The sequence below is a fragment of the Schistocerca gregaria genome, chromosome 3, assembly GCF_023897955.1.
Source record: "Schistocerca gregaria isolate iqSchGreg1 chromosome 3, iqSchGreg1.2, whole genome shotgun sequence".
In the NCBI taxonomy this organism is placed as follows: Eukaryota; Metazoa; Arthropoda; class Insecta; order Orthoptera; family Acrididae; genus Schistocerca; species Schistocerca gregaria.
Window position 1 is genome coordinate 581,098,875 of NC_064922.1, and position 14,897 is coordinate 581,113,771.

A 14,897-nucleotide genomic window follows, 5' to 3' on the forward strand; every position below is an offset into this window, starting at 1 on the left:
CTTGCAATGAAATCTCCTGATATGGTTGTATTTTCACTTCCTTGAGTATACGGCGTGGAGCTTCGGCACCCTTTGGAAAAAGTCATAATAGCCCTCTTGCTCCCTCCCCCGCCCCCACCGCCCCCACATATGTATAATGTGGACCGATATGAAATAAATTACTTAAATCACCAGCAAACTCCCGTAATTAATCTCCTTGACATTAAAGTTGTAATCGACTTCTTTAAAAAAATGTAGTAGGCTACAATCTGGATATGAGAAAAAGTAAAGTTGCACTGTGTTTCAATATCCAACGAATTACCATCAATTTCTTATTTGCAATATCTCGAAACATTTATCGGTTCTCAGTGCTATTTTCTTATTCAAATCTTAAAACGAAAATCCTTTTTCGCCTACATAAGCTCACAGCTCTACTTTCATGATTCAAGAAAAATACATAACATTTCATTTTTATTCAAACCACAGAGACAGGTAATATTTCCATTGTTACGAATTAAAAAGCAAAAAAACAATTCTCTTTTGTAACGGAATATGCTGCCTCATATTTTAAATCTCTGACTCGTTGCAACGTTTACGTAACTCACTCCCAGATTTCACTTTAGTCGACGTCAATGGATTCTCTCTTTCAAATTCTCTTTAGTCAGTAAACGGTTTTTGATTTTGCTGAGCAACACTCACACAATAATTTTATGCCATTTTCAAGTGACTAAGTTTGTGATAAAGCTAGCATGATGTCCTGCAATATATGTTAATGACATAAACAGTCACTTGAAAATGGCTTGAAAGGCCGAAACATGGGTCGTAATTAAACAAACAACAATAGAGCCAAACGGCAGTGTCTTCATTTACAAATCTATTTAGTCACACCAGATGGCAAACCCTCTTCTGTCACGGATCGTCTCTTTCTTCCGCGCGTGTTACATACATAGATTTCGTGACGTGAAAAGCGCCAAAAAAAAAAATTAAATTCTACTCTCTCTGTTCACACGTGGTTTTGAAAAACATTTCACTATAATTGTATGACGTGTGCGCGCAAAGAAAATTACGTGCATTTCTGAAAGGAAAAAAAACACGCAGCTTGCGAACAGAATTAGCTCATCCCACTGGTGGAAATATACAGTAGGAGCGTTACCTTACAAGGTTTCTGGCGCATCGCTGTTTGTGTGTGGGATAGGTAGTATATGTAGTGATGGAGCAGCGCAGTCCGTAAGCTGACAGCAGCCGTGTGTGTCCGCAGTAAGATGACGCAGCGGCCGTCCCCGGAAGCGGCGGTGGCGGCGGCAGCAGCAGCCTCTGCCCCCGACTCGGCGTCTGCGGAGCGCGTGGCGCGCTACAAGGAGGAGCGCCGGAGGCAGCTGGGGGCGGCGCCCACCGCCGGGCCCGGCCCGCCCCCGCAGCGCCGCTTCATCTCGCGCGCCGCCTCCGCGACTGCCGCCTCCGCCGCCTCCGCCTCCGCCGCCTCCGCCTCCTCGGGCGACGCCCAGACGGCCGCCGCCCCTCGAGTCCGCACGACGCGTACCTCCCGCCTCCGCTCCGCGGCCACCGCCTCTAGCGACTCCAGCCCCAACGCAGGTGAGTCCCACCTCCCACTGCTAACCGTCACCACGAATGGCCCCCATATTAGCAGCATTTACCCCCCACCCCCCCCCCCCCCCCCAAAAAAAAAGGCCACGAAGAACTACAGTGAGTTACGTACGAAGGCTTCAGGGGCACTGCCGCGTTATCTTATGAAATGTTTACACTAAAGAGGCAAAGAAACTGGTACACCCGCCTAATATTGTGTAGGACTCTCGCGAGCACGCAGAAATGCCGAAACACGACGTGGCATGGACTCGACTACTGTCTGAAATAGTGCTGGAGGGTTCTGACACCGTAATCTTCAATGGCTGTCCGTAAGAGGGGGAGGAGACGTCATCCCAGAAATGCTCAATAATGTTCATATTCGGGGAGTTTGGTGGCCAGCGGAAGTGTTTAACCTCAGAAGAGTGTTCCTGGAGCCACTCTGTAGCAATTCTAGACGTGTGGCGTGTGGCATTGTCCTGCTCGAATTGCCCAAGTGCATCTGAATGCACAGTGGGCATGAATGTATGCAGGTGATAGGATAGGATGCTTACGTCTCACCTGCCAGAGTCGTATCTAGACGTATCACGGTCCCATATCACTCCCCACACCATTACAGAGCCTCCACCAGCTTGAACAGTCCCCTTGCTGAGATGCTGGGCCCATACCCGTACACGTCCATCCACTCGATACAATTTGAAACGAGACTCGTCCGACCAGGCAACATATTTCCAGTCGTCAATAGTCCAATGTCGCTGTTCACGGCGAGGAGTAAAGCTTTGTGTTGTGTATTCATCGAGGGTACACGAGTGGGTCTCGACTCCGAAATCCCGTATCGATGATTTTTCGTTGAATGGTTCGCACGCTGACGCTTGTTGATAGCCCAGCATTGAAATCTGCAGCAATTGTCGCAAGGATTGCACTTCTGTCTCCTTCAACGATTCTCTTCAGTCATCGTTGGTCCCGTTCTTGTAGTATCTTTTTCTAGTTGCAGCAATGTCTGAGATTTGATGCCTTATCGGATTCCAGATATTCACGGTACACTCGTAAAATGGTTGTATGTGGAAATCCCCACTTCATCGCTACCTCGGAGAAGCTGTATCCCATCGTTCGTGCGCTAACTATAACACCACGTTCAGACTCACTTAAATCTCCATAACCTGGCATTGAAGGCGCAGTAACCAATTTAACAAATGCGCCAGACAATTGTCTTATATAGGTTGCCGCAGCGCCGTATTCTGCTTGTTTACGTCTATCTGTACTTGAATACGCATGCTTATACCCGTTTATTTGGCGCTTCAGTGTAAAATGCTCTAGCACTACGACGATTTGAAGTTTCGGTCTTCCTCGGAGCATATACTGAAAATGTTGGTTACTTCAATATTTTATCGTTTAAAGCATTTTTTAAGAAGACGCCATACCCAGAAGTATTTTAACTAGATTCATGGCAGTGCGAATTTGTGCTACTATATCAAGACAATGTTTAATGTTGTTACCAAAAACCTCGATAAGATATTGACTGATTTACTTCACACTTTTTGTTTTTGAAGGATAGTTTACTTTTTGCCATCGTTAATGCATAATCCGTAACCTATGAAAGAACTAAAATAATCATGGAGGACTAAGCTTATAACTTGGTCTTCGTTAGCTGATGTATCCCTTAAGACATATCAAACACAAATGTGCCAACAAAATTTTAAATAATCGCTTAAATGGCTGGTCTCTCGGGCCCGAAATTTTCTAAGTGGCTGATCCTCAGAAGTTTTCAGTGAGAGTCCAACGCTCTGTGATTTAAGAAATTCATCACACATTCTCAGATATAACGTAATTCATCCTGCGTAAAAGAAAATTTAATTTGAAAGTAACGCTTCTCAAATAACCATTCACAATTTTTTCCCGAGACTTGTTAGAAATTTAAACAGTTGTGACGTCACTCTCATCGAAACGAGACTCACAAGGAAGACGAATCGTAAGCAGTATACTGTTACGGAGTATTGCACAGTCTTTGACACATTTTGCTGTCGACAGACGCTTGTGTGTTCACTGTGTTTTGTTCTCGTAAATGGCGCATTTTCTATGCAACTAAAGTTTTAGTTTGGTGTTATTCTTTTGTTTGTTTATGTTTTATCGCTGTATTATTATTCTGCAGTTGTGCTAAAGTAAATTTTTTGTTAGAATATCAATTGTTACCAGCCAAAAGCACTTTTGGGTACGACTAACCATTTTACATAAATTTTTATAATGCCTTTTCGCTTAAAATGCTCAAATACATGAGATTTCCGAAATGGGTTTCAGGATGCTCCGTGGCGATAACAAAGAACAGTTTGGTTCGCCAGGAGGCAGCGATCAGCCTGTGAGCTAAATGGAACGCCTCAGCACTTTCCCAAACTGCAAGTTTCCAAAACACTTGCCGGAGTGACTTCCGTGGTTGTACACTGCCTGACAGAATAAGTGAAGGCCGACATGTTCGGGTGCCAGTGTCGCTTCGTGCAAGTACACACGGTCGGCTGCTGTGTAAATGATTTAGAGTTGCAGTTCTCCGTGACAGGTCGAGCGCTCACCAGATTGCATTCGTGAATGCCTTTTTTTGTGTTGGTTCGAGTTTGTACGGTATGTAAGGGGGACGTGAACAGCTTCAGTGGTTGAGTAATCACTATGAAGGACAGAGACTTGCCACTTACTCCATAAGACAGTGTTATCTGTACGTTACAATTTGAAAGGGGCCTCAGTGTGGATCTCCTTTGGGCCGGCTGGTTGAATATCCAGATTTGTATGGTATTCGGATGTGACCACGTCTGACCACCGCAAGAGAGGATCCCCGTATTGTGCACCAAGAACATCGTAACCCCTTAACATCTGTGTCCGCCGTCCAAGAACAAGAAATGAACTCCCTGCAACGTTCTGTGTCACCCAGCACCATTGGTACCAAGCGAGGTGGCTCGGTAGTTAGCGCATTGGACTCGCAGTCGGGAGGACGACGGTTCAAATCCGCGTCCGACCTTTCTGATTTAATTTTTCTGTGATTTCCCTAAATCGTTTCAGGCAGATGCCGCAGTGGTTACTTCGAAAGGGCACCGCCCATTTCTTTCCCTATCCTCGGATAGATCTAACGTTGTGCTCCAACTCTAATGACATCGACGTCGACTGACGTTAAACCGCAACCTCCCTTCCTTTTCTATTTTATTTTCCTTCACGAAGTAACAGTAAGACAAGGAAATGACCGTACCGTGCTCAGGCTGCCGTTGACGTCACCACCCAAACGGCTGCGTTTGGAGTGGTACCGTGACCGTTAATCACAGACTGCTGACGAATCAAGTCCCAATGTGTTCAGCGATGAATCACGGTTCTGCACGACCCAGGCGGCTATTGTCAACGAATATGGCGCGACGTAAGAAGAGGTTCCTTTTTTGTAAGGACACAGCGGTGTTATTCTTGGCGACATGGTGTCAAGAAGCCATCGGGTATGGTACCAGATCATGGCTGGCAATGATTGACGGAACTCTGAAGGCACAACGGTACGTCACGGACATTCTGCGTCTTCATGTGTTACCTCTCACGCAGCAGTATTGTGCTGCCGTTTTTCAGCAGGAAAACAGTCGTTCGCGTGAACGTGTCTCTATGAACTGTGTGCGTAATGCTAAGCTACTCCGGAGGCCAGCAAGATGCCTAGATATTTCCCTGAAACAACACTCGGGCGTCAACACCGTCCCAGAGCAAGTATCCAGGATGAGTTATAACATTTGTGGGCCAGCTTGCCTCAGGAAAGGACACATCGCCCTTATGAGAACCTTCCCGACGGAATCAGAGCACGCACCCAGACCATCGAGTGTGCAGTTTCACTTAGAAAAATGGGTTCATACTGCTAAGTTCTTTGTAAATTTGACTCCATATCGTACTCACTGAAATAACATCACATAACCTCTTAACCCGTAAAGTTTCACTTTTTTGCCAGGAAGTGTATTGTTACTAACAAGACGCTGTTTTCTGGGCTACGTTACACACACACAGGAACACACAAATCCTTGTCAGGTGCAGGATTCGAACCTGCGACCTCCAGTACAACGTGTTGGTGCATTAGGCCTCTCGGTCACCAGAGGCCGGCGTGCTGGCTTAACGGCACTAGAATACCTGACTGACTTCGTAGATACAGTTCGCGGAAAGCTTTTTTTTTTGCCGCCCGTCGGTGCGAAGTCATTTCTTAGCGACAGTTATATTTTCATTGTGCGTGTGTTTAATCAAAGCGACTGCAAAATGGCTGAGGTTGAACGGCGAGAGTAGCTCCTGTGCGCCCATAACCTAACTGTCGATTGTGCATGTTAAAAGATGATAAATAATGAATAAATAGCTTGTTGACTCTGATTAAATCGTGTTGAAAATTTCTTACCAGCCTAAAGCATTTAATGAAAAAACCATACTTTTGAGAGCACCGGTGTCCGAACTTCGTTCGTAATATAAAGAAATACTTTCATAATAACTGAAATTTTACGTCCTTTTCTTCATTCATACTTTCAGGCCGAAATACCGCCGGTTTTTTTGAACTACCTCTTCAAAAGGCTTGATTTTATGTGTAATGAATCTCTCAACAGAACCTTTCCAGATGTGCAATAACATCGAACGTATAGGGGTTACGTAGAGGGGTTGCGCAATAATATTTAGAATACGAAAAACTTTCCCAATATTTGCGTGATCTAAGAAGTACTGTACCAGCTGGGGACAGTATTCTTATCACTAACACACGCGCTCCTTTGAATTAGAGACTACAGGCTTCTTTGTGATCACTGCGTTGTTTATTTACAAAAACGAGATGAAAACAAGAGGAAGAATAATTAATATTAGCGTGTGTTGAAATACACTAATCGTAATCAACATTAGCAGTTAAGCAGTTCAACATAGACGGGAACACTTAATAAAGGTTCTCATGAGGTTGCCCACTAAATACAGAGAGCGATACTATAAAACTACGAGGGAATATCTTTTAAAGAAGTAACCCTTTAAGAATAAAATTCAGGAAGGAAGCTATACGATGAGGAGGCTAAAAGAAAGCAGTTTGTTTTTTGATCATTGGAGCAACGGTTTCCAGGAATGTATCTATAATATGTTACACCATAAACGTAAAAAGTTCTGATAACCATTCGACTCGCTCAATTTAAACTGCCTCAACAGTTTCTCCTGTGCGAATTTTTGACGCTTCGCATGCCAATTTTTCATCCACATTTTTTTCTTCTACTTTCAACAAAGTAAAGCAATTACCATAGCAGCAGCGTCGTGATTGTGCACCGTTTGAACAGGATAAAAAAATTGCACATAATTGTACATTTTTATTGAGCGGTTTAGGAAAACGTTCAGTGAGGTTGCACATAATTATTGTAAAATAGTGTTGTCCCTCTAGGGGCTGTTTTACATCGAGCTGGAGCAACAATATCGTTAGTGTTTACAAAATAATCGTCGTGTATGACAACCATGTAACAATCGTTTTTTCATTTAGGTTGGTTACTAGTGTCTTCATAGTTTATGTATTTTGCGCAACACGGCAGAGTTAGTTTTTCTCCTGTTAACGAGTAAAATTCAATGTTCACGAATGAATAAGAGATAAAGTAGAGAGATTATCATCAACAAACTTTGAAATTCGACACAGTTATGATCCAATTTCGGGTTAGATCGCCTAGGCTGTATCTTTTGTACTTATCTATTGGAGTAATGTTTGCACAACGTAAATAAAATTCGCTCATGAGGTTGCTATCCTCAGTGAAAGTGAAGAATAATTAAAAGATTTCAAGAACGCTATGGTCTAATAACTACAACATATGGACTGAGAGTAAATTGGAGAAAGACGAATGTCACGAAAAGTAGCAGAAACGAGAACGCCGGGAAACTTAACATCAGGACTGTTGGTCACGAAATAGATGAAATTAAGGAATTCTGCTACCTACGCAGCAAAATAAATCATGACTGGTGGAGGAAGGAGGACATAAAAGCAGACAAGCTGTGGTAAAAATGGCATATCTGGCCAAGAGTAGTCTACTAGTATCATACATGGGTCTTCATCTGAGGAAGTAATTTTGGAGCACAGCATTGTACGGTATTTAGATGCGGACTGTGGGGAAACCGGAACAGAAGGGAATAGAAGCTTTGAAAATTAGATGGACTGATAAGGTAAGGAACGATGAGGTTCTCCGGAGAATCTGAGAGGAAAGGAAAATATGGAGAACACGTACAGCAAGGGACAGGATGATAGGACATCACGGGTGCCATGTAGCTGCGCGCAGTCCCCATCGCGTAAAGTGAAGGAAGCAGTAATGCATGCAAACGCGAAGGAATATTGCATTGTTTGGAATAATACAGACACTGCAATATCGTACTCAGTAATTGTATGAAATACTGAAAATAAATTTTTATTGCCCCTGAAAGCCGTTAGATATGCATTCTGGGTTCCAAGCATTTTCAGAGATATTGGTTTTCAAATACGGGGTGTACATAAAGTCGGGGAACACTTTAAATTATTTACTGCGCAAGAACCAAACATTGTACAATATCATACACGTCATTTTAAAGGGAAACCCTGAAAGTTTTTTACACTGCCACAGTGTAGTTCGGTAATTTGCCGGTAGTCAGCGCTAGTCGCAAACTGGCGAGTTCAGGTGTGGAGCGAGCTTTCTGTGTGTGCCGCAGCTGTTCAACGGATGTTAAGAACCAAATACGGTAAGAAGCCACCAACAAGGAAGGCCGTTCACCAATGGCACAATAAATTCGTTAAGACGGGTTTTTTGTGCCTTGTCACGTCGAAAACTCTACGGGTCATTCTTATTCGTCAAGAACACTGTCACTGGATATTCCTATCTGGACATGTTAGAGCAATGGCTGATGCCTCAAATGCAATCGGCCTCTCCATATTTCAGCAGGATGGGGCTCCATCTCATTCTCATCGTGAAGTTCGTGGGTACCTGAACACGGAGCTGCCTCAGAAGGGACAGCTGTTTCATGAAATGAGCTCCCCGATCACCAGATCTCACTGCGTGTGACTTTTTTCTGTGGAGCCACATTAAAGATTTGGTGTATGTACCGCCTCCACCACGTGATATAGCAAAGCTCTAGGAGAGAATACGGAAAGCTGCCACAGTCGACGATGCCATGCTGGGACGGGTATGGCAAGAATACGATTACAGTCTTCGCATGTCGAATGTTTGTAAAAAAAAAAAAATAATAAAACTTCCAGAGTTCCTCTTCAAAATGCAAAATATGTATCTGTAAAGTGTTTAGTTCTTGTGCAATAAATAATTCAAAGTGTTCCCGGACTTTATGTACACCCTGTATACAAGGTGAGTCTTATTAACGTTTAAAAACCCTCGAGGAGACAAATAATTTAGTGTACGACACATGGGGTTGAAAATGTCGGGAAATACAGCGAAAATTTGAGAAATGTTGAACATGTGACGTCAGCAGATGACGTACGTCACCGGACGTACAGCGGTTGGACTTGGGCGTGGAGGGATGAATGAGTGGTGCAATACCTACATTCGGGCAAACAGTGCAAAATTTCGAACACCTTTTGTAAATGTGACCGGTCATAAACGTAGAATTTAAAGAATTATTATCTTTGCTGTAACCAAGTAAAAAGCTTTCCTTATTTTGTGTTTGGTTTGCTTTGAGCCTTCTTTTTTATGTTATTATTTAGTAAAGAACACGTAGGTCATTTGCTGGTAACCACGGATTTGGAAGCTTGTACGAATCTACTTGTGGAAAAATACTGTAGGCTTTTGTTGTACTGTACTTTGCAGTAAACTAACAGAGACAGAGAGACCGGTAAATAATAAATCTTGCCTCAGTGTAAACACACAGTTGGCTAACGAAATGAAAAAAAAAAAATCTGCCTGCTACATTCCAAGAGTGGAACTCTGAGCTGCACGTGCTAAGGTCTCGCACTTGGGTCGGGATGATCAGGTGCGACTGACCGATAGGTTGGACCACTGCACGTGCGGCGACGTAAGTCTTCTGGTGACGTCACGTGTTCAGCATTTCTCATTCACTTGTGGGGTGTTTATCGACATTTGCGACCCCAGGTGCCTTACGTTAAACTACTTGTATTAGCGTCATCTACGTCGCTTCTGAGGGTTTTACATAAACAATCCGATGCATAGAGCCAGCAACGCTATGCAACTCCATGCTGATGACCCTCCAGTATACGGGAAGTAGTTGTCGTTGAGCGATTGTTGGACGACACTGGATGAATTAGAATTTCTATTTGATGTGATGAATGGCTGCTTTTTGTAAATGTAGAAAAATTGGTGTTAATGCTCATGTGTGTTAAAAACGATCCTGAACTGTTCGAATACAGCATTAGTAGTGTGCTTTTTGACAAACTGACGTCTAATAAATATCAATGCGTAACTTGAAAAATCCATATGGAATGGAACGAGCGCGTATGGTTAGTAGTAGGGAAGTCGAATGATCGACTTCGGTTTATTGGGAGAATTTTATGAAAGTGTGGTTCATCAGGACATTAGTGCCATCTGTTGGTGAGCGGTGAGTATTTGGAATCGTAAAGGGAAAACATGGAAGCAATTCAAAGGTTCGCTGCTAGATTTATTGCCGGTAGGTTAGATCATCACGGGAGTATTGCGGATGTACTCCGTGAACTCAAATGGTAATCCCTGGCGGAAGGCGAGTTGGTTTTTTTTTCCGCGAAACGTGGTAGAGGAAGATTAAAGAATTGACATTTGCGGGTGACTGTAGCATAATTCTACTGCCAGCATCGTATACGTCTCGTAAGAACCGCAAGAGGAAGACAAGATAAACTGGGTCTCGTACGAAGGTATGTACACCGTCGCTTTTCCCCTCTGCATTTGCGAGTGCAGCAGGAGAGGGAATGACTGGCTGTAGGACAAGGTGCCCTCCGTCTGGTACGCAGTTGCTGATGGTGAACAGCTGAGAAAGCCGTCGGATGTCCTACGTAGAAGGACCCTGTGAAAAGAGACTGTGATAGTCTGGGAACACGAATACGCCGTGTGGAGCCTGCCTCCCGGACGCGACGAAACGAACGGCGGGCGGGGACAATATAACGGTGGAGCGGAGCCGGCGCCGTTTTACGAGGGCCGGGCGGCGTTAACAGCGCGCCGCTCACACCGCCGCTCGTAACCCGGCACGTGGCGCCGCGCGGGGGGCCGCGCACGTGGCGCCGGCCGAAATAGCCGCCTAAATAACTGAGAGCCTCTGCTGGCCTAGCCTGTCCTAGCCTGCAGGCCCCGTGAAAAGTTTACCCTCTGCCGCGCCGCGCGGGTTGCGGGCAGGGACGAGCAAGCAGGCAGCCGCGGCGCCGCGACAAATGAGGCAATACTTCTGCCTTTAACCCGATGCCTGGACATTTACATCATCTACCACCACCACCGCCAGCAGCAGTGTTGTCTTCAAATAGTATAAGTATCGGCCTTTTCCGTCTCAAAATTGTTGACGCCGTCTCTTCCAAGGGAGTTCAGCATCTCTCTTTCCTGATGCGCTACGTACACGGTCCAATCACGTTAATGTGACCACTGCCTGCGTTCGACGCCAACCTGCAATAGCCCCGCCCCCTCCCCGCAGACGGCAGACGGCAGTGGAGTGTATATAAAGCGTGTCCTGGGGACGCGGAAGACAGTGCAGTTGTTGTCGGAATGCGGAAACGGTGCGAGTTATCCGAGTTCAAAAGAGCACGATCATTGGCTTCCACACCAAGGTGGAAACATTTCCGGAATGGCTGAGTTTGTAAATGTTTGCGTGCCGTCATGGTTAAAGTATACCGTTCATGGTAAAATGGCGCTATCCAAAACCGACGCCCATGCAGACCGTCGATGACGGAGTGAACAACGCTGCAGAGATGCGTACGGGAGAATGAATCAAAGACGACAAGGGCTGGACTTTCCACGCTAATCTCGCAACTGGACGCCCACTGGCCTTTCCAGATAAATCACGTTTTATGCTTCATCGGACGGATGGCCTTTTTCGTGTACGACGTGAAATATCTGAAATCAAACACACTGCAACAATCTAGGGCGCGTTATGGTCTGGGGAATGTTGTCGTGACATTCGCAGGGTGACCTTGTTGTTCTGGGCAACACAGGTATGCACATATCATTGCGAACCATGTCCTGTTTGGTTATTCTCAGCATGACGGCACCTACCAGCAGGACAGTGTAACATACCACACGGCTAGCTGTAGACGTCCGTGGTTCGAAGAGCACTGGGAAGTGTTCACTGGGGAGTTCCCGTTATGATTTTGGCGGCTGTATCGTGGCATCTTGCTGGTCCTATCATTACCTCACTGGCCGGATTACTGCGAGTGAATACCTCGACATCCTTGATTGAAATGCTTACTGTGACTATCGTATTGCTGCTGAATACTGCCATATTGCAAGATGATAACGCGCTCATTTACACATAGCCAAAAATGTTCAGGCGTGATTTGCGGAGTATCACAATATCATCAAACATCTTCCCTACCAGAACAATCGCCAGACTTCAATATTACTGAACACTTATGGGGAGTAACACAAGAGAGAATTAGATGCAGATATCAAGCTCCAACATCGTTGAAGTAATTAACGGATGTTTTTGTATAAGAATGCGAGAAAATTGCACTGCAAACGATTCAGACGCTATACGAATCTATTCCGCGAAGAACTGTAGCTGTTCTCCTTATTAATAAATACATATACGTATATGTCCAGTGTTCATATTATTTTGTCCACCCTATGTAATTTGATGCCACGGAAGAAACAGGGGTTGGGAGGCATCCACCATTGTTCAGTAATGATAAGAATCTACTATGAAACCAAAGGTACCGCAGCTTAAAATGAAGCCGAACCTTTGCTGAGAAATAAATTAATAGAGCTGTGCGAAAGGCGTTCATTGTATTCTAAAGCAAGGTTTGATCTGCTGGGTTTTCAGAAGCCTAGAACGTTTAGTCCTGCGTAAAATCCGTTAATGGAACAAAGTTCTCGTCTGTCCAGATATTCGTTGACTATTACGACACCGAAGCCGAAGATGATAAAGGCCGATGTTTTAATATTTTGTCTTTCGAAACAGCTTCATCGGAGGAGGTCACAACGCTGTTTCCATATGGCATGATGGTGAAATAAATGAGCCCTGAATTGAAAAACAGCTCTCAGATCGATCGATAGAGGAAAGGTCAAAGGACCAGATATGGTGCCCAGTAGACTGTATACAGAATAAGCTGAGGAGGTCGCTGGAACAACGGGGCGCACCATTTGACTGGAAAAAGAAATGTTTACGAAATGTAAAGAGATGATTCAAAAAAAATTGCACGGTTTGTTTTAAGTGTGTTCAATTAGTGCGCCACGAAAACTGTCAGAAAATTGAGCTGAGAGGCTTAACGAAAGAGACTACGTGCATCCCGGAGAGCCTTAAAAGTTTCTGAGAATACACATTTCAAAAGGAGTCTATAAATTTAACACTTGCTCCTGTTGCCATGATGCTAGACTTACACACATTCACGTCCGTACAAGAGCAAAATACTCTTAAGCTTAATTCCAGTTCCCAAGCAAGTAGGGCCGGCCGGTGTGGCCGAGTGTTTCTAGGCGCTTCAGTCTGGAACCGCGCGGCCGCTACGGTCGCAGGTTCGAATCGTGCCTCGGGCATGGGTGTGTGTGATGTCCTTAGGTTAGTTAGGCTTAAGTAGTTCTAAGTTCTAGAGGACTGATGACCTCAGATGTTAAGTCCCATAGTGCTCAGAGCCATTTGAGCCAAGCAAGTAGGTGCTGACAAGTGTCAATATTTCTGAACTATGAGTTTAGTAAATTGTAGTTACAAACTACTTAAATTATTTAAAGAAGAGCGGATAAAGTGGTAAAAGTCGGGTTAGAGGAAGATAACTTTGGGTTCAGGAGAAATGTAGGAGCATGCAAGGTAGTACCGAACCTGCGAATTATCTGAAATTCTGAAGGTAACAGGAATAAAATACAAACAGCTAAAGGTTATTTGCAAATTGTACAGAAACTAGACTGTAGTTATGAGTGGAAGGATAAGAAAGGGAAGAAGTGGTTGAAAAGGGAGCGAGGGAGGGTTGCAGCCTATACCCTGCTTTATTCAGTATCTACATTGAGCATGGAGTAAAGGATATGTTCGGAAAAGGATATGAAATTAGGAGGAAATAAAAACGAAGTAGTTAGCCCAAAGTATTGTATTTTTTTTTCTAGAGAGTAAAAAACTTCGAAGAGCAGTTGAGCGGAATGGACAGGGTCTGAAGAGATTTCATGTTGAGCATCAACAAAAGTAAAACAAGGGTAATGAAATGTAGTCGAATTAAATCAGGTGAGGCTGAAGGAAGTAGATAACGATATGGAACACTAAAAGAAGTAGAAGAGTTTTGCTATTTGGACATCAAAATAAGTAATAATTGCCCAAGTAGAGAGAGTGTTGTGTAAAATGCAAACCGGCTATATCAAGAAAAGCTTTTCTGAAATAGAGGTATGTGACAACATCTAACATAAATTTAAATATAAACGAAAAGGACAAAACTTTGTATGTTTCACATGATTAATTTACTTTGTAATCCAATTTTCGGCTCACTATGCCACATCAGAATTCAACTATCGTCGTTAAAGAATTGATACATTTTTTCCCCTCTCAAACATGCTAGAAAGCTTGTAACATCACAGATACATAAATTTATAAGCACCGGCGCCTGTAACTTCGACGCTCCGTAGCGCCGTTGGATGACGTTTCCCCACACGGGTTCGTATGTAAACTCGATCTGCTAAGTCCCTCCTACAACCTCTTTAAGCGTGTAACATGAATTGTGGAACAACCTATATAATGATTTAAATTATATCAACAATCCCAACAAAATAAAATCGGTATTTGACAAGAATACTAAAGAACAGCTTGAAGTAGTACTACATATAGAGGAGTTAATACAGAAACAAAGTTAGATGGGATCGACAGTTGCAACAGTAGAATGTATTGAGTACATATCCAGTGACAATAAAATAAATAATGTAGAAAAATTGAGGAATAGAAAGGGACAGAGTGGGAGGACTTGGAGGTTTGGGTGAAGTTTAGAATTGGGAAAGTATATAGGTGTGTGTGGCCACTTAATATTAAATCATCATTTTAGGCCAGATGTTTGTTGATTTCCAGTGCTTTTAGAAGGTTCGGTTTGTGTCCTTCGTTTGCTTAGTGGAGGACATGGGACTGTGGCTGATAGTTTTGCTCTCTCTCAGTACATTCTCAGCAAATGTGGAGTCATAATCCTGCAACCTTCGGCTGCTTCCATGTTCAATCGTCATAGTTGCCATGTTTCATCGTTATCGACCAATATACGAGGGCGTGATGAAAGTTAATTTCTC

The 14,897-nt window shown here is 43.9% G+C and overlaps 1 protein-coding gene across 1 annotated transcript in view; it reads left to right on the plus strand.

Moving 5' to 3' along the window:
• Positions 1-14,897, plus strand: part of LOC126354568 (uncharacterized) — a 1,114,027-nt gene that overhangs the window by 514,015 nt on the left and 585,115 nt on the right. Inside the window, exon 5 of the mRNA XM_050004313.1 lies at positions 1,238-1,572. Within this exon, the coding sequence (XP_049860270.1) occupies positions 1,238-1,572 (335 nt within the window). The remainder of the gene's footprint in view (positions 1-1,237; positions 1,573-14,897) is intronic.